The following is a 27,542-nucleotide window of genomic DNA, read 5'->3' on the forward strand; positions in this document are numbered from 1 at the left end:
TATTTGAACAATAAATGCTGTGATAATAGCAGATTCATTTATTCACTCATGGAGAACACCAGAACAATTAAGGACAGTTCCAAAACTGCATGTACTCTTGTAATTTACACAGCACTAACCTTCTCCCATAACCCTCTTTCCCATGTCTTGTGTCCATACTATTTTCTATTACAAGAGAAGGCATTATCCCACAAATACCCACAAAGTTCTAAAACATGTCTTACTGGTACAGAGCAATATGCCTAGAACCATGATACGCTTACCTCAAATTTCTTAATTTCATCTCTTACTACACAGAATTGTGTGGCAGCTGTATCTGGATATGATACAGCCTTCTCTGTTTTTAGAAGCCACTCTTCAAAACGTTTGTAATCCTCCATAAACTTCTGCCAAAGTCTCCACGTCTCTTCAATTCTGTAAGTAAAAATACCAAAGTGAAAACGAGAAAGCCCATAGTGGAGAAACATATATTTCCTCTTATTCTTTGATTGATCTGTGATAACAATCTTCACCTCATCAGCTACATTCTATACATTACCTCATCTTTTTCTCCATAGAAAGTGTACATATATTGCGCCATCTTTGGTCTAGACTTCGTGTGGCAGCTTGGATGGCTTCACAGTCCGCATCGGTGGAGCATGCATCACAATCGTGTAGCAACATCTCACAGAGGTTTAAAACGGATCCAACACCAGTACTGTGCTTCTCAATGTCCTTTTGGATCTCCTGTGAATGTCAAAGAGAAAAATTTCTTTTAATTTGAAATACAGTATTCACAAAAATATAAACAGTTAAATTACAGGAATAATTTGCTACACTACTGTATAGTATATCATACTATTGTACAGTAGTGTATTTGGGAATAAAATAAGAAGCTTTGGGCCAGCCTAAGCTGTCAGCAATCGAAGAGTGTAAATACTCCACAATGTCAGACTAACTTTTCCATGTTCTGGTTGTACAGTACCTGTATTCCATGTACGAAAGTAAATATATAATGTAAAGTAGTATTAACTATAACATCATATTCTCAGTATTAGAGTCAATAATTAACAATACATTATGGATTCAACGCTATGCAAAATATACCATATGTTTAATTGGCCATAATAAACCATTTTGAATGTAACCCTGTATAATTACATTTAAGTATAAAGCCACTAATAGTTATAATTAATGGTATCACTATTATTTGTTTTGCATACGTTTATCTGTTAGTACTGTTATTTTCATTTCTGTGATATGGGGCATTCCACAGTATTTGGTCCGTGGGTTTAAAAATTTCATTTACTGATTTTGATGTAACTCTTGGCCATTTCTCAAAGTAGACATGTTGAAGTTTATTAAATAACATTTTTTTTATTTTTCTGATATTGATTTTTTAAGTTATTGAATATTAAATATGAAAAAGTCATATTTGGCGTTACGGACGGGACATTTTTAATCCTATTTATTTCATAAACTATGCATCTTATTACTGTTTTTTCAACAGATATAGTTACTTTATGTCTCAATAATACATAATCAAGTATTTAATTAAAATTTTGTTGTTTATTAATTTCATACATCCATTTCAAATTCATAAATGTCCCGTCCGCGACGTTTTAGGCGGTTTTTTTACATTTATTTTAAAAGTAATGATGCAAAAATCTTGATATTTCATTTTCTCCTCCTGAGGACTATATCTCATTATATTATGAACAAATTTTTTGAAAATTTTAGATTTTGATGAAAATATCATATTTCAAAAATATATTGTTACGGACGGGACATTTTTGTTACGGACGGGACGTATCATTTAAATCTTAATTATTTCACAAACCATGCATATTTTGAACATTTTTTTGCCAGATATAGTTACTCTATGTCCCTATTGTACATACTCAAGCATTTTATAACACATTTTGTTTATTAAATTTCATATATACATTTCAAAATTCATAATTGTCCCATCCGCGACATTTTAATAGTAGTTTTATGGTGTTTTTTACATTTCAGTTAAAAGTATTGATACCACAATTTAATATTTTGTTTTCTCCTTTTAAAACTATATGCAATACATTATAAACAAATATTTTGAAACTTTTGGTGAAAATATCATATTCAAAAATATATTGATGATATTTTTCGTAGGCACGGGACAGACATTTTTGTTAAGGACGGGACATATCATTTAAATCCTTTTTATTTCATAATAAAACCATGCATCTTGTTAATATTTTTGCCCATAAATATACTGCAGTTACTTTTTTTTCAAAGTAAGCTCCAATTATTCATAATAAATTATTTTATTTAATTTAATTGTTTATTAATTTCATACTTGCATTTCAAAATTCATTTTGTTTACTTCTGAGACATTTCGATTGGGGTTTTTTCCTCACTTGTGTTTATTGAAGTAATTGGCTTTAAAATTGTTATTTAATTCCTAATTTTAAATCTTAATTTTCAACTCTTAAGGATATTAAATTGCAATAGATTTAAACAAGTTTTTTAAAACTTGGTATTTTTTTTATTAAAAAAACATTACTATCAAAATTTATTGAATGTTACGGATGGGACATTTTTTTTATGAATGTGATGACAATATTGTAAGAATTAAAAAGTGTTTTTGTACTGTAGGCTGAGAAGTACTGTACAAAGGTGTTAACTGTTTATTAATCACAAAACATTGTGGTCTGTATTTAAAATAACAATCCACAAAAGAACAATACCGAAATCCAAAAAAACATGACCAGTATGAATGGGAGTATTGGGTGCGGTCATCGCTTTGTCGATTTCATTGTTTGGTGAATTTGCAACCAAGAACCTTTTATAAATCAGATACTAAATAATTAAGATTGAATTTTAATAGAAGTAGGCCTACAGTTATTAAATCCAAGCAAGGATAGAAGAAAATTTCAGATGCAACTTGGATCCACTAACAAATTCAGACGTCAAGCGCCAACGCCAATTTTTAAAGATTCGCCTTAAATGTGTTAATATCTTGAAGTCTTGTTTAATATGCCAAGCATAACTTTTATATTAGTGTAAATAAATATTTTGATAACATTTTATAATATTTTTTCTCGTTATAACTCTTCGAATAATTAATTTTATAAATAATATTTCATATTTATGAATTTTAATATTTTCACTTGACATAAACTTTTAAACAGTGTTTCAAAGGTTGAATTATATTTTGATTTGTAAATAAAAGATTACATTGATGTAAAAAACTTATTTTTAAATTTTTTTAATAGCAAAATTATACAATTTTTAAACGTGGACAAAGTTGTCCTGTCCGCGACGTTAGAAATGTCCCGTCCGTAACGACATATAAATCATATTTATTAATAAATTTGCAGTTCAATTTTTATAATAAACATTCAGTTATCTAAAACAACTATCTGGCAACATAATAATACAAAACAAATTTTAAAATCTCTTTTAAATGAGGAGAAATATTACAATACGTAAACCTTCTCAAAAGTCATGTCCATTTGCCGTCCCATCCGCGACGCATACAATTTTCATAATAAAAATTTTTTTGTACAGTCTTTTTTCTTTTTTTGACTTTCACAATAAACATTGGCCATATATGTATACATTTATTCTACTTTGAATCTTGTATTCTTTTTTATTTCTAAGATATGTCTAGTTATATTCTCAAAAATGTCCCGTCCGTAACAAAAAAATACTGTGGAATGCCCCATATATATATTTATGTTTTTGTTTCTTTTTGTCTGTTTTGTTATAGTGTCCCTGACACAAGCATTTGCTTTCCAGGTGACGCCACCATTTTTTTAACTAAATGTTTCATGACTGATCCAAAATTAGCTTTATCATAAATTAAGACAAAACATACTGTACATACAGTGAATGAACACATTTTAATGACAATATTCTTGTTGAAACGTAAGTAACGGATTAATTCAATTCAATGGTCATACGCTAATGATCTCACCAAGTAATATTTTGCTATATGTAATATTTTTATCTTATCACATCAGGCTATCAGCAATTAGAAATTTAGGGAACACACATGGGTCCCTCTAATGATCAGTACCTGCTGGGTGAACCACACATACAAAATACCGGTACAAATAACAGAAACGAAGCATACAGTTGTATATCCATGAATACATGGCTTCAAGAAAAATACTGTATGTATGAATAGTTGGGCATGGCAGGAGGCAGGTGTGGAAAATACCGGTACAAACACAAAAATACTGAATGTATATGTACTGTATGAATATTTGGGCATGGCTGCCAGGTGTTCGTGGAGTCACCAGCAGAAGTACTGTACCTTCCACAAACCTGTTACCATCAACCATTTTTGTGTACCTACAGTAGTACAGTAATTCTGAACCTGTAATGAACTTATTTCAAAAGGCCATTGGTACTGTTACAGTAGTGTAGGCCTATTTTTTTTCAACCCACAAATACAGTGCCCCATCATTCAAATTTCATTCAAAGCAATATTTAAAAGAGATTTTGAGATTATTATTATAAGGGACTTTTAATTTGACTAAAAATAACTCATTTACCAATGAAATCTACAACAGGGAGCCCACTGGTTACAATATTCAGTTTTATTGTGTCGAACACAAAGGGTCTGTTATTGTTTTATTGGTTGTACTGTATAGATATTATTATCTCCATCCATCATCATCCTTGACCAATAAACCGTTTATGATGATATAGAATAAAGGAAAGGATGCGTGGAATTCCATGTTAGTAGCAGCTTGTGCTTAAATAGAGCATAACATTTGTTTTGCTCACTGAAAAATCATACAGAAAATTTAAATAAAAAGATTTCTTTAGTAAAACCTAGTTTACATAGTGTATTTATTTGGAAACTTTTGATAATATTGCTAGAAATTAGTATAAAATATCGAACACATTTCTGTGCTGGAGTAAATTTGTACATTAAAACACAAAAGTAAATTTCTACCCATGATCAAAAACAGATGTCGTTGTGTTCTTTTTCTTTTTGTACTATTTATACAATGTGAATACAGTAATTGTAGGCCTACAAGAATCACCATTGTACAAAATTAATGTGCTGACAATACTAGCCATTTTTCAGACTAAAAATCCCACACATCCCTACTGTACTACCTGTATAGGAACTGAAAATAATAAGGTTTATCTTCTCATGATTTCTTAAATTTTCATAGATACAATTTCAATTTTAAAAGTTATTCCAGTTAAGTATTAAAGTATTATTGCTTTATCTATAAAATGTTTGATGATTTAAGCTGGAATGTTATTTTATAAATTAATAAATTATTAGATTTATTTGTTTAAACTATTCTTTCATCAGAAGGCAGTCTTTTTGTTCATACTATTTCTGAAATATCTAAACTGAAGTGGTGCTGACTGAATGACACTTGTTGCTGGATGTAAGTGGAAACCACAATTTAAAACTACTGTATTACTATTACTAATTAATTTAACTATAAGCCTAGATAGCCTACTGTACTTACATAATCACTAATACTCAGTGCTCGTCTTAGCATGGAAGTCATAATGTATGTCAGTATGTTATGCAGTCATTTTAGCACATAAAACATAATATTACTGTAGTACCACCACTAGTGTGTAGGCCTATAATAACATGCTATGCCTCCAAAGAAAAGTTACTGACTATTCGACCATTCAACAAACCACTAAACAAAAGCATCTGTCAATTAGGTATAGTACACCAACCTAATGCTTTTGTTTCTTTGGAATAATTCATTGGGAATATGGGGTGAATTATCCTAAATTGTATAATCAAAATCCAATTTTTTCCCAACCTGCCTATAAATAACACCCTTAAATATGTAAATGGTATGAATGTTCCAGTATTACACAAATTAGAATTATTTGTCTAATAAATATTAGTTAGGAAGCATATGAAGGCAAATTATAGAGTAGATAATTCTGTAGTACCCCTCATGATAATAGCAGAACCTAATTCAAATTTGACCTTGATTTTACAGTCTTTCAATCAGAGGTCATAAGTTAATAACCTAAGGCAAAGTGAAAGCTTTTAGATTAGAAATAATTACCAGCAAATTCTATATGAATTTGTAACAAACTAAATACATTTATTATTATATATTAAAATGTATTCCAGTCTATGTGGTTCTCATTTTGTTCGATGATGAATTCAGTCTTGAATTCAGCGGTAAATAATAGTAAAAGTTTGCTTCTAATCGCACGATTCATCTGACTTTTTTACACACACAAACCTATCTATACACCTGCAAAAAGTAACAACTTGTAACATGTTGTAACCAAGTTTCCATAGTGTGAAGGGACCCCGCTGTGAAAAACACACTGACAAGGGTTTTTTTTTGTTCCGAGATGTCCCCAGTTGTTATGGTGGACACATTGGTATTAAACTGACCAATTATAGTAATCAAAGAGCATGTAACTATGCCTTCTCTTGAGATTTCTTACAGTTAACTTATGTGTGTATGAAAATGTGTCATAAATCAGGAGATCAAACCTGGTTACAAGTTGTAACAACTTATGCAGATGGGAAAAGACATTTTTAATACAAAATGCATCAGCCAATAAGTGTTTGTGAATTGTTTACTTGCCATATCATGTCCAAGATTTCTTTTTATATATATAGTGCCCTCTATCCATTTTAAAATCGGTATACTATAGATGCCCTATATTTGTATAGCCATGGACATTTGCTTGATATCAAAAAAGTTAAACAGGTCGCAATGCTTACCATTTGGTGGATTAGTTTGTCCTGTATTTCTTCACTGCCGCATGATTCATAGTTCACAGGGCAGGCAAGTTCTTTTTCAATGTAACTCAACCATTGTTTTAAGTTTGCCATGTTTGAATCCAACTGCTGTACGGCTGTCAGAGTTTCTTGCAGTTTCTTCACTCTGAAAAAATACAAAATATGAACAATGTTAAATATGTGTCAGGGGATGTAGGATATTTTTAAACTGGGGAGTGCTACTATAATAGTATTAATAGTTAAAAATAGATATAAAAAAGTAGTTGATGCGAACCAAGTACAATCGTGCCAATCCCCTAGATCCGCACGTTTGTGCGTACATTATGATAGAATATAGCATTGCACACTTAGGGAGGCACTCACTCTGCTGTTCATTCATACAGCAAACCCTATAACCATGAATGAAATTTATAATAGCACCACCCCAATTGGAAAGCCATGCCTGAAAATATGCTTTATATTCCTATGCCAAGAGCATTTTTTAAATGTTAAGCCACAGAAATATTACACTACACATCTCTGACTGAAAGAATACGCTAGATGTATAATCGTACTTAATAATTAAAAAAGACAAATAGTAAATAATCCTGCAAATAATTTCTTATGTGTACTAATTTATGCAATATTCAAATGACTTCTAAAGAGTTTAAGTTGTTTTCAACTCCCTGAATGAAATCATCAAAATCAAATATGATTCCTATCAGAAGATTAAAGGTTACCATGAGTTTGGAATGCTAGCTAAGGGGTCGATATCTATCGGGGAATATTTACTGCAACTTTGATCTACTGACAGCAGGTACTATAGCAGCAATGGTATTGATCTAACCATTTATCTCCTTACCAACAAAAAATTGGTTTTAACAAAAATTAATAAAAATATCATATTTTTGAAGAACAATGGATATATAAAACATGTAAATTTGAAAGGAATTTGAAAAGATGTTTATACAATGAATGGAAAGTCATAGAAATGAAAATACATTGAGTAAATTATTAATTTTATTCAGTTGACAACCAACAGCAATGAAAACCTCCACTAACAGGTTAAGTTTATTACAGTATTGATAATACATAACATTTTATTTACAGAAAGACAGAAAGGATGTGGCTATTGGACTAAGGGCGTCACATTTAAAAAGTATAAAGGAGAATACTGTACTGAACTAGTAGCCAAAGTGTGAAAACTACAATATACTGTACAACCCATGTACTGTTTGAAACAAGTCTGTGGTTATCAATTCAATGACAGTATGCCTTTTATATCAATAAGGCCAATTACTAGAAAAAAATATAAATGCTACTATGGCTATAATAAAGCATTTGAAACAAAATGTAAGCAACCATACCAGCGAGAAATGAAGCGTTACTAACATTCAAATGGTATAAACTACATTAATACAATGTACACCAGCCATCATAATATTATTACATAGTACTGTATCTTTATACATTCTACAGTATATTATATGATCAAATGTGTTTCACTGACATCATCTCAATTTGACCTGACCTGTTTCTGTAAACACTTCTATGTGATGCGTGGGCTCTACATAAATGATTCGTATCGTAGCTATTAAAATATATAAGAATCTTAATTTCTATATTTGTGCTACAATAAGTACTGTATTATCAATATTTTATGTAGAAGGCTTGCTTATGAATACATAGATATTTTCATATTTTTAAATATAGATGTTAAAACTGTATTACTTCAAAAATTGTGTATACAACGTATTATACGTAACATATACGTAATAATTTCAAAACTTAGCTATTTACAATCACAAGTTTAATCTATTATATTGTATTTTTTAATTCAAGATTTAAATTTATCAAAGTTTAATTTTTGTTCATAAACTTGAGCATTAGCTGTATCCAACTTGTTGAAGCTGTGGTTAGTTATTTCTCAATGGTTTAACAACATAGCATTTGTCCAAACTAGTTGTTACAGAATTTAAATTCATATGAACATAAATGCATTCATAATTTCACACTGATTGAAATCAAATACATGTTAATAGATACTAAAGCAGTAAGCACCTTAATATCAAATTGCCCTACATTCCTCAGTCTTCCCACAAAGCAATTAAATATCAATTTAAGATTCCTTAGCAAAGCCTAATTATTATTACAGATCACAAGATCCCATACCTTGGCTGGATGACATATTCAATAACCGCGTCCGAAGACATAGTATTATCCACGTTTGTATTATCTAACAGAGAGCATGGTATATCCTGAAGTGAGTTTGTATACAGTTGTTGCTTCAGTCTGTGTAGTATGCTAGTAAACATTCTCAGCCCTGTGTAATCTGAGACTATTAAGGGCACCCAGCTGATCTTGGTGAAATATTGATGCCTTGTATACCAGGTCACAACAGTAAATCACAGGTTTAGTGATAATAACAATGTTTGGAATCTTCCCAGTTTAAACATCAGACAGTGAGAGCAGTCAAAACAACAATAAACAAAAACAATGTTGTTACTCTAGCTGATAAAACTCTGATAAAACTCTGATGAAACTCAGATACAATTCTGATGAAACTGATAAAACTTGGATGAAACTCCAATAAAACTCTGATGTGCTTTGGCTTAGGTTGAAGAGGTATATCTGATTTAACTTTCTCACGTTTAAATACAAAACAAACTGACTGTTTAACTCTGATGAAAAAAGACATAGCTCTGTTTACTAAACTTGGTTGTGGAAATTCAAATTAGAAGTGACAGTCGCCATCAAGAAAATGTTAGCAGTAAATCATTAATCTTTGTCACCTACCATCATCTTTACTTGTCATATATATCACATCTGCCAATTGACAATAACACCAAAAAGATATACCAACACATTTCTAGCCCTTTCTAGTGATCAACTATTGCATAATAAAGAAGTTCCAACTTCATTTAGCTCTACATGTAAAATGGAATTTTGGCCTAATTCTTCTTTTATAAACAACACAATCTGTTCCCTGTATTCAAACCTTGGAATTGTCACATACGGTACCCTTGAATTACCCTGTACATGATTTGAATATGAATACTATACAGAATTCCATCACCAGTGTTTGTCCTGAGTAAATGGTCATTTTGGAAAGTAGAACACTGTATAAGGTGGTGAAGTGCTAACTCCAAGGATTACCATAATAGATGGATATTTGAGGCTTTGTTATAATGGATTGCTTCATAATCAGGTGTGCAAGATTTGTTTGTGAAATAGCCAACAAAGAAATATATAAACAGCACACTTTTTGTTTACGAAATTGAGAACAAAATATTTGGATTTAAATAAGTTTATGTTTATCAAAACATCGAGAAACTCAACATTTCTTTCAGAACTATGTACATGGTGTACCGCAAACTTTATATCTACAAATAGACTTCTACTATGTGGTCAGAAGTATGTTTAATATAAGGTACTTATTATATTTATAAATAACTAATAAGAGAAAATACAAGAACTGAATTGAGCCTAAAATAATGGAATGCAAACATTTCATTCCTTTAAGCATACTAACTGTAATTCTTCTTTGTAACTAATCTGGAATCTTTCCAATTCAAGTTACTATAACTCCACTGAATTTTAACAATAGAATTGATTAATTAAATCACATCAATGCAACACCATTCATTGTCTCTGATTCATTACAAAAAAAAACAATGCTTAATTTCTACACAGTGTGTGAAATTGCAAAGGGTTGTAATTTACAGTATGTATCTATAATAATAATTATTATTAATATTTCACCAGCTGGTATTGATATGATTAAGTACAATTATTGATTTAAGACACTTCAAAGATCAAAGAGGGAAAGCCTTTGAAGTGGATGCCATATAAATAATTCAAGAACACCAGTAATATTCTACAGTATTATCTTAATACATGCATAATAGCATCGAGATATGTCAAGTTGTAGATGTCAGAAAAAGAAAGGTTACAGCTATCTGCTGTAGGCTATGCATGTAATGGTATTACGCATGTTTAAATACTGTTACTGTATGGTGTAGGCCCCTACTGGTATGCAAAGAATTATGTTATGAAAAAACTATATATGAGGGCACTGTTCATTATTTTAGTAATAGTATTACTATGTAAGTTCAAGTAAAGTTCATTATTTTTATTATCATATGCATTATTAAATATGTTAATGTTTATAACACTGGATATAATACTTAATGTTGTTTTTCCTAAAAGCATGAATATCTTATTGTCTGATGAGTGCAGCGTCTGTATGCAAATCAGGGTGATTGCATATTTAAACAGTTCTTAGCTCAAAGCTTAAGACAAAGACAGTAATGCCGTTTACATTATGTTCTCATTGGTTAGATTTTAAAGAAATTTAGCTTATGTAAAGTAATGTTGAAAGGATTAAAGATTGTTTATAGGAACTCTAACTTTATTTTAGGGTACGTAGGACAACAAATAAAGCCTGTAGCCAAGTGGGGTTCGAAGGTTCCAACGAATCCCTGTTTTGCACAAAGTGCCCTTTTCAACGAAAGCAGCAAATTTCTCTGTGCTTTGAAATTAATTTTGGTATGAAAATACTGTGGATTTAGAGTTGGCCAAATGCAAATTTGCCAATACTGAATAATTGTTTGTAGGGTTTAAAAAAACTAAGTATGGGGTAAGCACTTGGTCCTTAGTGTATTCATGTACTTTCTTGTATGTGTATGTATATATCAAGGACTAAACCACACCTGTTAAGTTAAGTCAGATAAACCTTTGCTGACTTACAGGTAAGCAATAATCTACATTTTAAAGTTCATTTAGCTTCAATTGAGTAAATATTGTTCTTTCCTTTCTGCCTTTTTCATGATGCTTTTTCAAAACTATATTCAATTACTGATGGACGTCACTCTCAACCATCTTTTTAATATTTAATTCCTATGATTTTAATTGGTGAGGCATGAGAGATGATAAAGAGTATGAACAATTTCTGGTTTTCCAGAAAGTCCAGTTTCAAGAATGCATAGAAAGTAAGGAAAACTTGGAACATTTTAAAAAGTATAGTTTATGGGGAGTTTCTGAATGTATAGGTTTCCAGTTTTGTAATGTATAATTAAACCAACATTGAAACGTTTAGAGAGTGATGATCATGGCTAGGCAAACCACTCACCATTAAGCGGCATTTACTGATGATATCCGCAGAATAACTTTAAGAGGGAAACTTTAGGGAAGAGGGGAACTGTTAAGAAGAGGGGAACTGTTAGGAAGAGGGGCACTGTTAGGAAGAGGGGAACTGTTAGGAAGAGGGGCACTGTTAGGAAGAGGTGTACTGTTAGGAAGAGGTGTACTGTTAGGAAGAGTTGTACTGTTAGGAAGAGGTGTACTGTTAGGAAGAGGTGTACTGTTAGGAAGAGGGGAACTTGGAGGAAGAGGGGAACTTGGAGGAAGAGGGGAACTGTTAGGAAGAGGTGTAGCGTACTGTTGTAAAATTTGAAATGTGACATTAAATATTTCAATTTCATAATGTACAATTCGTCTCACTAACCTTGCAATGATGAGTTCCATTAGATGTTGCCATCTGTCGTTGAGTTTAGCTAGCTTATATTCGATGTCATTGGACTTGAGTTCATTACTAGCTTTCATTAAGCGTTCACCCAAGTCGATTAGTTGGTCTTTATTGTTCCCAGCTACTGCAATTTCATCTTTGAAACCCTGTAGGAAATAATATATTAAATGTAATCAATATTAATAACAATACAATATAGCATTGTAATATATACTGCTTACTCAAATATCTGGAGAAGGAAAAAAATATAAAAGAAAAAACCGTTACAATGAAAGTTCCCCTTCATTGTTTTTTTTTTGTTTTAAATTTTATTATTATTATTCACTCATTCATTGTATCTTATTCTTTATATAAGTATAAAAGCACTAAACAAAACCAAATTTTGGGTAAATTAAAATTGTATTAAATTACAGTGAAGTAGCTTTGGATAAGGGAGACAAACATCTGACCAATTAAATTTAGATATGAACTACAATGAAAAAATATCCTCGCATTCTGGTCGATTTAATAGCGACCTTTAATTTTCCCAACATGCCACTCATGGTAGTATACCTCCATGGTACCACTAGACTATATGCTGCTGTCAAGCTCAAAAGTCATGTTGTGCATTCTCACAAACACGAGTATGTGATGAGTGACTGTTAGACACAATAGCAGATGTGAAGAGAATAACTTGTCAAGTGATTCAATAAAATCAATTCCCTCCTATTGCCATATGTGCAAGTTCCTTCATTTTTAGCAGTTAAAAAGTAAACAAATAATTAAATATTAACAAAATATATCCATATGTACAATTTTACAAGTCAGTATAAAAATGCTTAAAAGTTATATGTCAGATAAGAAAATACCTTTTTAAACCTCCTATCCTAACCAGAAAATATAACTACAACATCTCCTGTCAAACCTATTATTCAAGACAGCTAAATCACACACAAGGAATTCTAACTACGTACCTTCCACAGTTTTACGCCTTTAGTAAGGCTCAGTATAGCGTTATCCAACATTTTGTAAAACTACCGCACTTAACCGAGATACTAGCATTAACTGAGAATGACTAAAAATCCACATAAAATGTCAGTGGCTTCTACATGACCTAAACAATAATAATAATATCCATTTTCTACAGATGATTCCATTTTATTGAGAGGGAGGTCACTGGCATGAGATTGATGAGTCATATTCTGATATAATGATTGAATTACTGTAGCCAATAGAAGTTCTTTTAAATTTACCGTTGAATAAGAATGTAAATACATGAATAATTCATACCAATTTGAATTTGTAATTTAATTAATAGGTCGTTGCTCATTATGGAATATTCACATACTTGGTAATTATGTTCATCAGCCAATCAATATGTTATATTCAACATTGAACAATGTGAACACTAGTTTTGGATCAAAGGATTCAGTTAATGGTATTTTTAAATCTTAACTACTTTAACCAATTAAAATTGCATTCTAAATCTTAAGATATTAAATTTATTTAAATTAACTGGCTAAATTTTGACATACAGTAATAAAAAATGTGACAGTTGTGACTGTCATTGGACAATAAAATATTTGTATACATTATTAATATATATTTATGATTTTAACATAAAAAAAGAAACTGCAAAGTGTAGGGGAAATTTGCAAAGCAAAGAAAGTCACTTCAACAAGACATGAACTGGAATATTCTGGTTGATATGCAGACACCCTACAATTAGACCACTAGAGCTCCAAAGGGATATTCAAGTTTATATTAATTCAAATGATTTCAAACTCCACAGTGTCTTTACAATTTGTATATCATTATGTATTTACACTATCTTTTGTTATAAAAGCATACTGTACATTAACATACAAACAATTTCTTTCCAATTCAAAATAGTATTATTATTTCTATGTATTTATTTTAATTTTAAAATAATTGTAATTTTGTTTGATTTAATTGATTACACTTGTTTTAATAACTATTCTATTTATGTATAACATTTTGTGTATGAGGGTGATCAAGAAAGTTAAAACTACCGACAAAGGTGATGATTGAATTATTTCTGTTATAAAAAGTGTTTACTTAAACTTACCAAATTCAAATTACTCTTTATTGTCTGTTTAAACTATATTAATAACATGTTTACATATTCATCATGATATCAGATGAATTGTGTAGAGCATACATGTATCTCATGACTTATTAATAATGTTTTATAACAAAGATAATGATTGAATTGTTTCTATTATAAAACGTGTTTACTTTAACTTACCAAATTCAAAACAACTCTTTATCAATTGTCTGTTTAATATTTGTACATAATAATATTCAATGGATTGTGTAGAGCATATCTCATGACATATGAATGTTTTATAGCTCTGAACAAGTTCGTAGACTGATAATTAACCTTATGTCGATGAATCACTTGATATTTTGACTCTCTGTGCTTAGTTTAATATATTTCCATTTAGGTTGCAGTAGTATAATCAAACCAGCTTAAAAGCTACACTGACTACAAGGATATTTGAATTTATTACCTTGCTTTTACCATTTTTAAATATGAGTGCTTGTTATTACTTGGCAAAATATAATTATAATAGTATTTGCTTTGTTTCATTTTATAGTTTTTTTTTTGTTTACACGATAGTGTCCACAATTTTTAAGTTATTGTCCTGAATACATGTAGTAATCTTAACTGACAGTAATCTATCTTTGTTACAGGTTTTGGAATTGAGAAATTAAATTAGTAAGTGTGTAATTATTAATAATTTGTAAGTTAATTAAGGCTTCAATTTCAAGAAGCTAGTATAAATGATTGTGAAACTAGCAAACGACTACTGTTCGCAAAATGTATAAATTATTTTCATAATACACCATACCAGAACATACAAATTAAAATTAATAATATTCTTATACGCTAATGATATTTTTACCTGCTAATATTTATTTTCTTGTCAAACTACTAAATTTTTATTTCCAGTAGTTAGATATATATTTAAATGAAGTATATTCTTATCTTATTTCATATTATGCTATTATTTTACCTGCTCAAAACCTCGTTTATATTTATACAACATAATCCTAGCTACTAATATTTCTTTTTTCGTCAAACTACTAAGTTCTTTCCAGCTTTAAATGTCATGCATTATATATTAGCCTATCCACAGCAAAGTTTGTAATTATATGAGACAGGATACTGTAATTTACCACCTTTTTACCACCAATTAATATCCTTCATGGTCGTGTTGACAAAAGACTTGCATAAGACTATATTATATGTTTACACTTTTCACTATACATACACAGCTGCCTCTAATGCTACGGTTGATCGATTTATATTAATCTTCTCAAAGTGTAAAGTCAGAAATAAAATTAAATATTAAGAAGACATTATTAATTATACAAATAAGCTCTTACAGTATATTCTTCGATAGAGAGAAGTTGGACAAAGTGTTAAGAACAAAAGAAGAATCATGTGTAGACATTTTTTAACATTACAAAGACAAATTTAACAAAACATTTCATCCTTAACTTGCATCTAAAATTATATATACTATGCTTACCCATTTTATTTGCATATTTGAATCAGTCCAGAACGCTTCCCTTTCCCTAGCATGACAACTTTCACAATCGCACAATACGTGTATCACACGTTTACCGTACTTACAAAACACGTTGACTGTTCCCATGTTGGAACAAATAACCCAAAAGTTACAATTAAAACCAGACACGACACTGAAGAACCATAGTAAAAAAACAACAACAAACAAAGTTGCATAAAATTTTACACAATCTTCTTGCTATTCATAAGGACAAACCGTTAAAATTAACAGGAAATAAGAATTTGATTTGAAGTATGTGATTGGACGATGAATAAGATAGGGAAGGAAGTCAATGAAAAGCCCTGCCTTTATATACTCTTAGTTTTTCACTTAGTACAGCTCGGAAATGTTTCTGTCGTCTATATATCTAAACATTTATTTGACAACTTTCGGTTTCACTAACTAGTTTCTACAATTATGAAAGACAAAAAATAATTTATAAGATACTGTATAAACATCTAAAAAAACATCTGAAAAAAAAATTCTGAAATCTAAATTGATGAACAACAAAACTATTTGATAAATTAAACTCTAAAACATTAACAAAATATAATGGTAAATAGTAATCTACAAAAATAAATATTGAATAATGTAAAATAATTTATTCATATTTATTTATTGTTCAAATTGTTAAAAAAAAATACTAATATGAGAATTACAGTGACTGTTTTATATTCTGTTATTTATTAATGGAAATCTGAAATAAGATATTTGTGAATGAATGAATAATAAAAAAACAATTATTTTGACCTTTTTAATCAGTTTGAATTTCATAATTATTAATAATGAATACCATAAAAAACATAAATAAATATTACCTCTTGTAAGTTGTACAAAAGATCTTCAATACTATGCTCTCCATTCTGAGATACTCTAGCTTCCATCTGCGACAGCCAATCACAGATCTCCTTATATCTCGTTCCAAAGTGCGTCCATCGATTAAGCTTTTCAACAATCCTCTTCTTTTTCTGACAAGTTTGATGATGTATTTCATCCCATTGCTTGCTGAGTAACAGCAATCGTTCATGCAACACTGAAATATCATCCGGACTTAAAATATCGGCTAATTTCTTTTCCTGGTTGTTTAACCGATCAAGCTTATGTCGAGAATTATTGAAGCAATCTTCGTACTCCTGGAAATATAAAAGAGCCATTTTCATTTGTGCATTATATTGCTACCTGGTTTCCATCTTGACAAACAATAATAAATAGATTATAAGAACATGGCCTTACAATCCCTATAGTGTACTTGTAAAGTCTTCCTACATTAGGAAGTAATCAGATAAATTATGCACACCTACCACATCCCTACTGACCTGGAAGAAAGATAATTATAGAGGGCTCACTCTACTATCAATATTTTAACAAAAAGTAGATGTAAATAATGGTTTAAATAGTTATGAGAAAAAGACAAAAAAGAAACATTTTTAAAAGAAATGTTTAAAAAGATCTCTTTCCCAAAATCAGACATCTTTGGGCTGGCATAAAAAGCATGGTTTTCTTGAAAATCTGCTGAATTTTTAACAGAAGGAAAGATATTTGAACTTTTTAATTTATTTTTAGAGTTTCGGTAGTCCAGTTTGAACAGAGTCCTGGTATATTAGAATTAGAAAGGTAGTCTATCGATAAATGTCTGTAATATCTCTTTATTATTATTATTATTATGAATTCTGATAAAAAGTTATGAATAAAATAAATTATGCACATGTAATAGCACAGGTCATGTTTTTAGGGGAAAATTTGAACTTTCACCATTCTGCTTAGTTACAGATAATAACAATGAATAAAATGTGTTTTTACCTTGCATTTCTGTAGCATCTTCAGCATATCATCATAAATGACAGGCAATGGATTTGATGACATTGTCCTGATGCTCTTAAGCCATGTGTTAATATCTTCAACGCTTTGATTTGATGTCTCCCAGGCATTGACAAGTTCCTCCAGCCCTTGAAGATTCCTCTTCAACGTGGTGGTAATTTTATGCCAATGGGCCTGTGAATCTGCTAGTTTTTGGCGGATCATGGATGATGCATTACGGTCTGTGTTACGTAATAAGTGTTTGCCTGCTTCATTAAGTGAGAGGTACTTACTTTCGTAGAGAGATACAGTCTTTTGCGTGACCTAAAAAAAGAAGAAATACAGATTGTTTGAAATAATTCAACACATTTTTTGTTAATACTCTTAAAATACTAAGTTTCTCTTTTGTAAAGACATGATCTCTGTTCTGCATGCATACAATCCAGAATTAGCGTTCAACCGTAAAAGAAAGAGGGCGACAAATTGCCAATGCATAAATACAATGTCCCCAGGATGTCTCCATACCAACATGGAGATATTATTTCAAGCAAAAAGTTTCAGTCTTAGTTGGGGAAATCTTTCCACAATTTTCTTATCTTTCTTTTTGCTAATTACTAGCATTCTTGATGGGTAGTATATGATTAACTATTAAATTACCTTAGCATCTTCAAGTAAGTTCTGTAGTGTCTCAATGGATGCAGTATCAAACTCCAAGTGTCTAATCTCTCCTTCAATGTACATAAACCAATCGTTCATCTTCTCTAGGAGTTCCTGATACACGTGCCAGTCGTGGATGTTTCTGTCAATAATCTCCTTACGTTGGCTTGCTCGTTTGATCACGTTCTGCCATTGTTCGCTCAACAATGTCAGTTTGTGTTGGAATTCGTCAGGGTCATCTATCTCCCCATCTTGGATCATTTTCAGGCCATCATTGACAATTGAGAAGAGAATTTGTTGACGATTGAAAATGTCTGCTTCAAAATGCTGTAAAAGATGAGGACTCAAGTAAATGGAATGTTTAAAGTAGTCATATTTTAGTACCAAGTAGTTGTACCAACATGCAATAAACAGAAAAAATGTTGGAAAGATTATCTGTGTTTAAGAAATAGATCCAAAAACTCAAGTATAGACCAGAAAGGCAAAATCAAGTGGGAATTTATTATAAACTTACAGCATAGACTTTTTGCTGTTTGAGCAAGTCTTCATAGTTGCCTGCAATATCAACTGCCAGGTTCTTCTCAGTCTGTGATAGGAAGATCATCCATGTGTCACACTTTTGAGCAAAGCTTTGATGTTGTAGCAGAACAGCCTGCATGTTGCGATACTTCTCTGAAGCCTTTACAGACAGCTTGTTCCAGTGGTTGTTGATCTGAATCAGACTGGAGGCATTCAGTTGGTTTAGGCTGAGCTTGTAGCCCTGGTCGTTTAAACCATCCAACTGGGGCTGATGGCTTGTGAAGTCATGCATGACACTCTGTAAAAATACAATATATAGATAAATAACAAAAGTAGTGAAAAATATGATTAGCATCTTTTTTCATTTAGCATATAAAAACTTGCTTTATGTTGCTCCAGTAAAATGGTAGAATCCCACTAGAGTTTGAGGAGTCAGTGTTGGAGCTACCTTTCTCTATTATGATTTTGATTTTAATATCCTATTCCTTTACTAGTGCTTGTTTAAATAGGTTTTTCCAATGTGGTATAGTAAATGGGTGAAAGCCAGTACTAAATAATCCCTAAATTTGGCATTGGGGACAGCATAAAAACTGGTGTGATCTACAATGTCTTCTTCTAGCAATACTCTTAAAATCAATACAGTAGTTGATTTCAACATTGGATATCTTACAATTTGTAGAGCGTGCAATGGTTCGTATCTGTTCTAGCAGTCGCGATACAAGTTACTTCAACATGAATGAAGACTTTCAAAGTGTTATTCCTACCTTTAAAGTATCCATCCTATCACGGATTGAGTTTTCATCTGATGACCTATTAGGATCTTCTTTAGCGATGACCTGCTCTTGGTCTGACAACCATTCTAGCATCACCTCTGCTTTACTGTAGAACTTCTGCTGTGCATCAATGTCATCCTGTAGGCTTGACACATGTCGTGACAATGACTGTTTCATGTTGTCAATTTTCTGTTGAACAAGAATAAGAAAGAATATTTATATAAAATTCATTAGAAACTAAATTTTTAGCACTACAAGTTCACCAATAAAATCTGTTAGAAGATTGGTACAACTTATGCTATGCATTACAGGGTGTACTGTTTTGATTCCTACAAATTGTTGATACTTTGCAAAATTCAACTCTGAAATTTTTACAAATATTAGAATTGTTATAGGAATTTACCTGCTCCATCATTCTGCGTCGACCTATGACATTTGTTGCAGTGGGTGTGTCCATTTCTTTGGTAAGATTTTGTATAAAGCTATTGAGATCTTTAAGTTCTTGGTAATTACTGAGGTCTGTTAACAAATCCTAAAAATAAAAAATATATACGAATGCCATATTAAACAGATATTACTCAGATTTTAAAAATAAACTAAATAAATGTTCCATGGACAACTGTAACCAAATAATAGTGTTGTTTGTTATTATAACATAATAATGCTGCAGCTACCTACATTAATTAATCAATCATGATAATGAAGAGGGTTCTTTGGCTCTCACAAATGGGTACCTGATTGGAAGTGGGCAGCGTCCTCCCTTAAGCTCTGTCTACATTATCAAACTAGTTTAACAAAAAATGTGTGCCCAAATATGGTAGTGATATGATGTCACCGTGTCTAAATATGGGAACATCACATTTTTTGTCACATAAAGTTTGATAGTGTAGACATAGCTTTAGGCTTCTCTAGCTACATACTGTTACTTACTTCACATTGTTTAAGTTTATTTCCTGAGTCAGTCTGATCATCTGCTTCATTGTTATTGTCTAGAAGTCTGTTACATGTGCGTTCCTTTTGCATTACCCAATCTTTGATGTCACTATACCTCTCTTCAAATGCTTGCCACATCACCAGCGCCTTCTCAAATTGTTTCAACGTGTCTCTTATTTTCTCATCAATTGTTTTCCATCTAAATCATTATATTATATTGATTTCATTATTTTTTATTAAAGAATTGTTCCTAAATAATTGATAATTGTATTGTACATAAGAAAGAGGTCATTTTAGTTAATATAAAAACAAGATCTACCTTCTAGAGACATCATCGATTGTTCTCTCAATATTTTCGGCAACTGGCTTCTCAAGTGCAGGAGTCAGCTGATTGGCTTGTTTTGTCAGTCGATTCAAATGAATTCGGTTATTTTTAAACTCCTTTTGTAGTTCCTGTTTTTAAAATATATAAATCATTTAATAGATTATAGATTTTGTTATAATATTATTTAATGTTAATTTTTCACAACAAAAGTTACAATAAAATAGATATAGAAATAGAAATTATGTTAAATTACATTCATAAAATACCAGTTGGAAAAGTTTGCTTGAAGATATTGTGTCACTATTTTGAAAGCTGGTTGTAATTTATGCATTTAAAATAAAAAAGTCAGTTTAAAGACAAGTAGTTAGAAAATAAAATCATGTCAGACCAAAATGTTTTGTTCAACTTTTTCAGAGTTCAAAGTTTTTTTTATTGTACTATTTTATTAGATTTTAGGAGAAACAGTTACCACATCACATCACATTGAAAAGAAGTATTATTATTATTATTTTATTTTACGAAAGTGATAAGAGAGTACATAAAAATTTTATTTTAAAAATAAATTAGTAAAATCATCACAGCAATCACTTTAATTAATTCTTCAGTTGTTAATTAGTTATTAATTTATTAATCACCTTGACTGATTCAATACTCTGAAAATCATAGTATAAAAAAATAAAAGTTTTAAAATTGCATTACATATTTGATTAATACAAAAATTAAAATGGTAAAACATCATGCTTATAAATATATTATTATTATTTTATTACTACAACATTAAAATATAACATAAAGTTAATTACAGTAGAACCCCTTCTTTGCGACACCATATTCAAGGAACACCTTTATTAAGGGGACACTTTCCCTTGAAACGAAAGAGAGGATATGTTTTAACACTACAGCTAACCCTATTAAGGGGACACTTTTCTGGCTCGAAGATGTCCCCTTAAAATGGTTCTACTGTATTCAACATTTAATTGTCCTCTAGGTACACAGTAAAAAAATAATTAAAGAACAAGTTCGGTACCTTTAGTTTATAAACTTGTAGCCTGAAAGATCCAAGTGTGCCACCAACAGTCTTCACCCTGCCTGCTGAGTATTCTGCTTCCCCCAGACACTGTGATACAGTCTGTAATGACTCGGTATACAAGTTCCACTGTTCTTTAACTCCTTTCAGAACAACTTGGAGTCTGGACAACAAATTTATTAAACTAATTTTAGATTGTTGGATGGTAATCATGGTTTGGTTGACGGCTGTCTCGTCAGCAACTTTTAAACCCATCTCTCGAACTTTTTCAATGTCATCTTCTTTTTTTTCAAGGAGGGCTGACATGACCTAAAGACAAACAAAAGACGATTTAACACTTTAAAAAAGTTAAATTCTTAAAAGGTTTGGATTTAACATACATAAATATAATAATTGGAGAGATGATGAGGAAACTAGTTAACATCAACAACTTTAATTGGTTATAGTGACCTGTCGGTAATCTCACAATGCATCATTCAACATAGTATTATAACAGGCCTACCAAATCTCCCAATAATCGTGGTATTATCCAAATATTTCAAGTGATCTCCCGGTTCTATACCTTGCTTGTTTTGCATCCCAATAGCGCATAAATTTACAATTTAGGTTCTACTACTAAGAGTCAATGAGTTGTCACATGCTTTGCATACCCATTTTTTACTATAGATTCTGATGTTTGATATTTTTTTAAAATAGCTCCTTCTATGTACCCTCTAACACCCTGAAACAAAAAGCTTTCTATTTTACCTCACAATCTCTGACAGCTTGTTGAACAGACATCTCATTTCCACATCGTCTGTCGTACTTCCTGATCTTGGCATCACTTTGATCAAGCCATGTGACCATGTCAAGAACTGCAGCTTCGTACTCTTTCCAATCATTACAAAGTTTTTCTAACGTTTTCACATCATCAGAAATCTTGGCATTTAATAATTGCCACCTGAATATGCAAATTAGATTTATTAGAAACAAATATGTTCATATCAATGGAAAGATGCGGCCAAAAAGGTGGAAAGATGTTGTTATTTAAAAAACAACTATGTGTAAGAGAGGATATGTTTTAACACTACTTCTAACCCTATTAAGGGGACATTTTTTTGGGTCCTATCTAGAAACGGTATTATTTAACTACTAAAGACTGTTAGTCTTTTTTCAAGAATAATAAAAGCCTCAGTGAACTCACCTTTTGTTCATACTGCCTAGTTTTTCTGCGAAGTCTGTCTTGTCACCTCGTTTTTGATCAAGATCTTGGCTGATCTGAAGAACTGATTGGTTGACGAAGTCTACAGTAAGCTGCTTAGCCGACAGGTCTATCTTGTAGCCCTAAACAAATATGTATATTATTAAGAATCTGTGCATATTATACAGTATTATAATATTGACAAAACATACAAATCAACTAAATGTCAATACATTTCTCAACAAAGAAGGACCAAATCAATTGTCTCAAACTTTATCCATAAGCAGAGAAGATATCTCGCTGAAAATAAGGCTTTCCGAACCTAACCCTTTCAGCTTCAATTTAAGTCTAACAGTCTCTGCTTTCCATGAATTATTCATTTTCTAACTAAAACATATTATCTACTAATATACTATCAATTTTATTTAGTATTTTGTTAAAGGATCTTACCATATATCTTTTATACTGTGTTTCCACTTCTTGTGATGTTGTAAATACGTTGCCAACATCTTTCTTCAACCGTTTCTCAAGTGCTTCAATCCATAATATTAATTCATTTAGAGCTTGCCGAGATGGCAGCATTTCCATCTGCAAGAATAACAAAAAATTAATATCAATATCAGTGGCAGGATCCTTCTCCACATTTGCAATATAATCTTGAATTACTTTATTTTATGTACCATTATATAAACTTAATTTGACTTCGCACAAGCAATGATTCAGGTAAACAATTTTGAGACAAATGGATTTACCAGAACATCAATTATATTTATAAACATACAATATATTCAATCCTTATTATTCGATGTTCTTAGCACTGTACATTATTATTAGTGTTAATATTGTTATCTTTTTTGTTTCTTATTTTTTTTAAATAAACATAAAACAAGTTGATATAAATTGTATATAGTTCTGAAAAGAACTGTGGAGTTTCTTGATCGTCCTCAGGAGTGAGAAACATAAAACAATAAACAAACTATGGTGAAAAAAAGACAAAAATATATATAATTGTTGAAATAAGTATGATAGACAAAGAAAGTATCAAACCTGAAGATGATGTAATTGGTCTTGTAATACAGGCATGGTGTTTTGTAGGTTTGACCATTCCTGTTCTATTTTGCTGAGCTTCTCACGAATCCTGTGAAGTTTCAACTCTTTGATCCGCAAAAGCTGCGTTCCGTGACTACAGACAGACACTTTCATTGGAACATGGTTCTCAACCTCTTTACGAAATTCCTATTTTGCAAAGAAAAATATTTATTGGTTTACGTTGATGGTTAATAAAAATCAATTCATGATCCTTTAAAAAATTGGTTAGGGAAAGAGAGATAAATCATTTAAAAAAACCTCCATTCTTTGGGACATAAACAGTTAAGGGGAAACTTCACTAATCAATTAATGACAGCCAATAAATCACCTATCAGGAGAAACAATTATTAAGGGGACACTTGGTATATTGCGAAAAAAAAATCAAAAGGAAATTAATCAGACATTTTATGAATACATTTCCAAGTAAAACTTACTGTAAATCTATCAACTAAGGCAGCTAATGCATTCAAATCATCCACTTGATTAGCCTTCACACTCCAGTCGTTTAGCTGGTTTAGTGACCGATCCAGCCACGGTAGAAACTCTTGGCTTTCACGTTCGAATGACCTCCACTCGTCTAACAGTGTGTTAAGCTTCTTTAAGTCTGTGTCAATTTTGTTCTGTAGCCCATTCCATCTGTCACTGAAATTGGACAGCTTCTTTTCTAGGTTTGCGCAAGTAATGTTTTTGAGTAGTGACTGGCCTTGTTCAAGGACTTGCTGCATGGCGGCTTGTCTTTCGCCTAAAATGTTTTTCATGGCCTGAAAAGAAAATGCATATAATTTAAAAGTTTGCATGGTAATTTATCTTAAGATTGAAGTATAAGCAGAATTGGGTTTGGTCAACTAGAATTCCTGCTCCTAATGAGTCATCCATTCATGGAAGTACTTATGAAAAAGAAATGGCAGTTCTAAGATGTGACTAAGACCAGTAGCTTCAACTTTGGTGATATGAAGATACAAATTTGGTTGTGGCAGTGTCACGAGATAAGTTAGATTTATGTTTTTTAGTTACGTTACGATATTTTTACAATACAATAGAAGTTAATTAGTACAGAACACTCCTTATATTTATGTATGTAACAAGTGGCAGTCTCTGATTGGATGCTCACTTGCACACACGGTATCACTTGTTATGCAAATTAGCAGGATAGAATGTTCTACCACGGGTTTAGATTAGTAGTTGCACAGTACTGGTCGTAGAGAATAGATGTGGGCTAAAAGAGTGTTGTTGTACACCTTAGCTAAGACACATTATTCAGAGTACGTAAATAAAAGGTAGCTAATGCTACACGCTAAAGCTGTGAACTCAAATAGGCCCAAGTGGGGAAATAACGACCGTGAGTACTACTATCGTTATAAGAGTAATTGTAAACTATTTATGTACTAGTATAATTGTGTTCTACTTATGGAATCTTAAATATTAGAAAATGTATATTTTATTATGTTACAATAGATGGTCGGAGGAGAAGCTGATCTCCGTATAAAGTTATTTGTAATAAGAAGTAGTGTAGAGGCACGTCGAAGATAAAGTCTTCTAGTGATCATTGCAGGACTGGAACACTGTGGAACAATTAATTGTGAGCGCCGAAGTACACGGACAGAATCACATGGACTGTTATTGTGTATTGAATTATATCCGTTTGAAACGAACTGTATTTGTTGGAATATTAAATCATTTAAACATATTACTATTACAAGTTTGTGTTTGTGTCTGGCAGTAATATCGTGACAGGCAGTACGATATTAACAAATTTGAATAAAGTACCTGGTATTTGTGAATGCCTTTCTGAACATTTTCCATATTCTCATGACTCACACTCCTCGGAAGCTGAACTTCAACGTGTCCTAGCCATCCCTTTAACTCATCAAAGTTCTTCTCAAATTGAGACCACTCTGTGACAATTTTCTCAAGATTCTGTCCACGAACTGTACCTCGCGCTTGTATTTGGTTGGTTGATTTATCAAGGAATGTTTGTTTGGATGCAAAAAGGCTACGAGTATATGGATCAGCTTTACGAGCAATTGACTCGATTAGGAGATGGTGTGTCTCTGCATCTCCAAAGAATTCCTTGTGTTTGTCAAGTTGATTTTTCAAGTCATCCAGGTCAACTGCGATGACCTCATCCTTTCGTAGTTTCTCTTCTGCCGTTGTTAAATAATCACTATAATCATCAATGATTTTGTGATACTGTTCCTGAAATGATTAAATTTTAATATAATTTTTAAATATATAAATCATGATTATGTATAACCATATTAATTATTTCACATTAATGATATAGCATACATTTGTTACACAGCATTACACTATAATATGACCAAGTGTGGATATGAAATTTGGTGTAGGGGTGGGATTATACTCGGATTGCATTAACAATGTATTTATTATATTTTCTCTCCAAATTTAGTCTAAATTGGAGGGTCATTTATGGTTCACAAAAATGAATAATATATATATTTTTTAAATTGAATATGATTAGGCAGTTGTTCCTAAACAAGGAACCAGTGATTAAAATAATTGGTACATAATTGGTATAAACATTACAAAACAAAAAAATTAATCTAAAAATTGGTCGCTATAACATAATGTACATAAATAATTTCATGACCAATTTGTGAGTACCTTACTTATTAATTTAAAAAACATACCAATATACATATATGAATACATTTAATAAATAAAACATTTACCTGAAACATTTTCTTGCGATGCAGTTGAGTTTTTTTGTTACTTGTTTGTCTTTGTAGCTCTTCCCAGTTTGTCCTTAGTCCAGCAACGTCGACAGCAACAGGCGTTTGTGGATTGTTGATTTGTAGCTCTTGGCCTCTGTCCATCAATTCACGGAATTTACCTTCATATTCTACAAGATCTTCTTCAAGTTTCTGAAAATATAAACAATTGTTTATATAGTTAATTAAAATCTGCAAAGGAGGTATTCTTGGAATAACAGCTATACCAGAACCAATCACCTTAGAATTTCAAGAAAACAACAAAATATATAATAAATTAATTATGCATTTTATGCTATTTTTAAGGGCTGGGGACCGCTAATTGAAAAATCTTGGATCCGCTGTTATTTGAGCCAATTAAATCACATAGACGAATTGTACAATCTGAAACGATGCCTCAAAAATATGTGCATATGTATACCAAGAAAATGTACAAATAAGTGAGTGAAAATGGTTTCCATTCAAAGTAAAATAAGCAGTTCCCGAGTCACTTTGAATACATACATAATGTAACATAAACATATTACTTATATGATAACAAAGTACTGTATTTAGTTATATTATGACAAAATGTAAATCAACTATTGTTAACTGCATACTACTATTATTAAATTGAAATGTTTAAAAAAATTGTGTCTTCATGTTTTTTCATCATTTTTTGTGACACTACAGTGAAATTGATAAATTTATATTAATGTT

The 27,542-nt window shown here is 31.2% G+C and overlaps 2 protein-coding genes across 9 annotated transcripts in view; one reads left to right on the forward strand and one right to left on the reverse strand.

Moving 5' to 3' along the window:
- The window catches only part of LOC144852137 (nesprin-1-like), a 156,642-nt gene that overhangs the window by 12,711 nt on the left and 116,389 nt on the right, over nucleotides 1-27,542 (reverse strand). For all 8 annotated transcript variants that reach the window (XM_078709861.1, XM_078709865.1, XM_078709864.1 and 5 more), the window contains 20 exons: nucleotides 26,805-26,996; nucleotides 25,879-26,307; nucleotides 24,546-24,872; nucleotides 24,070-24,258; nucleotides 23,473-23,610; nucleotides 23,026-23,165; nucleotides 22,590-22,782; nucleotides 21,843-22,151; nucleotides 20,810-20,943; nucleotides 20,488-20,689; nucleotides 19,961-20,089; nucleotides 19,549-19,746; nucleotides 18,780-19,082; nucleotides 18,266-18,592; nucleotides 17,612-17,932; nucleotides 16,630-16,944; nucleotides 12,213-12,379; nucleotides 6,710-6,872; nucleotides 539-726; nucleotides 264-414 (listed from right to left, as the gene is read on the reverse strand). In XM_078709861.1, the coding sequence (XP_078565987.1) occupies nucleotides 264-414; nucleotides 539-726; nucleotides 6,710-6,872; nucleotides 12,213-12,379; nucleotides 16,630-16,944; nucleotides 17,612-17,932; nucleotides 18,266-18,592; nucleotides 18,780-19,082; nucleotides 19,549-19,746; nucleotides 19,961-20,089; nucleotides 20,488-20,689; nucleotides 20,810-20,943; nucleotides 21,843-22,151; nucleotides 22,590-22,782; nucleotides 23,026-23,165; nucleotides 23,473-23,610; nucleotides 24,070-24,258; nucleotides 24,546-24,872; nucleotides 25,879-26,307; nucleotides 26,805-26,996 (4,515 nt within the window). The remainder of the gene's footprint in view (nucleotides 1-263; nucleotides 415-538; nucleotides 727-6,709; nucleotides 6,873-12,212; nucleotides 12,380-16,629; nucleotides 16,945-17,611; nucleotides 17,933-18,265; nucleotides 18,593-18,779; nucleotides 19,083-19,548; nucleotides 19,747-19,960; nucleotides 20,090-20,487; nucleotides 20,690-20,809; nucleotides 20,944-21,842; nucleotides 22,152-22,589; nucleotides 22,783-23,025; nucleotides 23,166-23,472; nucleotides 23,611-24,069; nucleotides 24,259-24,545; nucleotides 24,873-25,878; nucleotides 26,308-26,804; nucleotides 26,997-27,542) is intronic.
- The window catches only part of LOC144852166 (uncharacterized), a 133,219-nt gene continuing 126,386 nt past the window's right edge, over nucleotides 20,710-27,542 (forward strand). Inside the window, exon 1 of the mRNA XM_078709916.1 lies at nucleotides 20,710-20,723. The gene's annotated coding sequence lies outside the window, so the exon portion shown is untranslated. The remainder of the gene's footprint in view (nucleotides 20,724-27,542) is intronic.

This window comes from Antedon bifida, chromosome 9 (genome assembly GCF_963402885.1).
Source record: "Antedon bifida chromosome 9, ecAntBifi1.1, whole genome shotgun sequence".
NCBI classification, from domain to species: Eukaryota; Metazoa; Echinodermata; class Crinoidea; order Comatulida; family Antedonidae; genus Antedon; species Antedon bifida.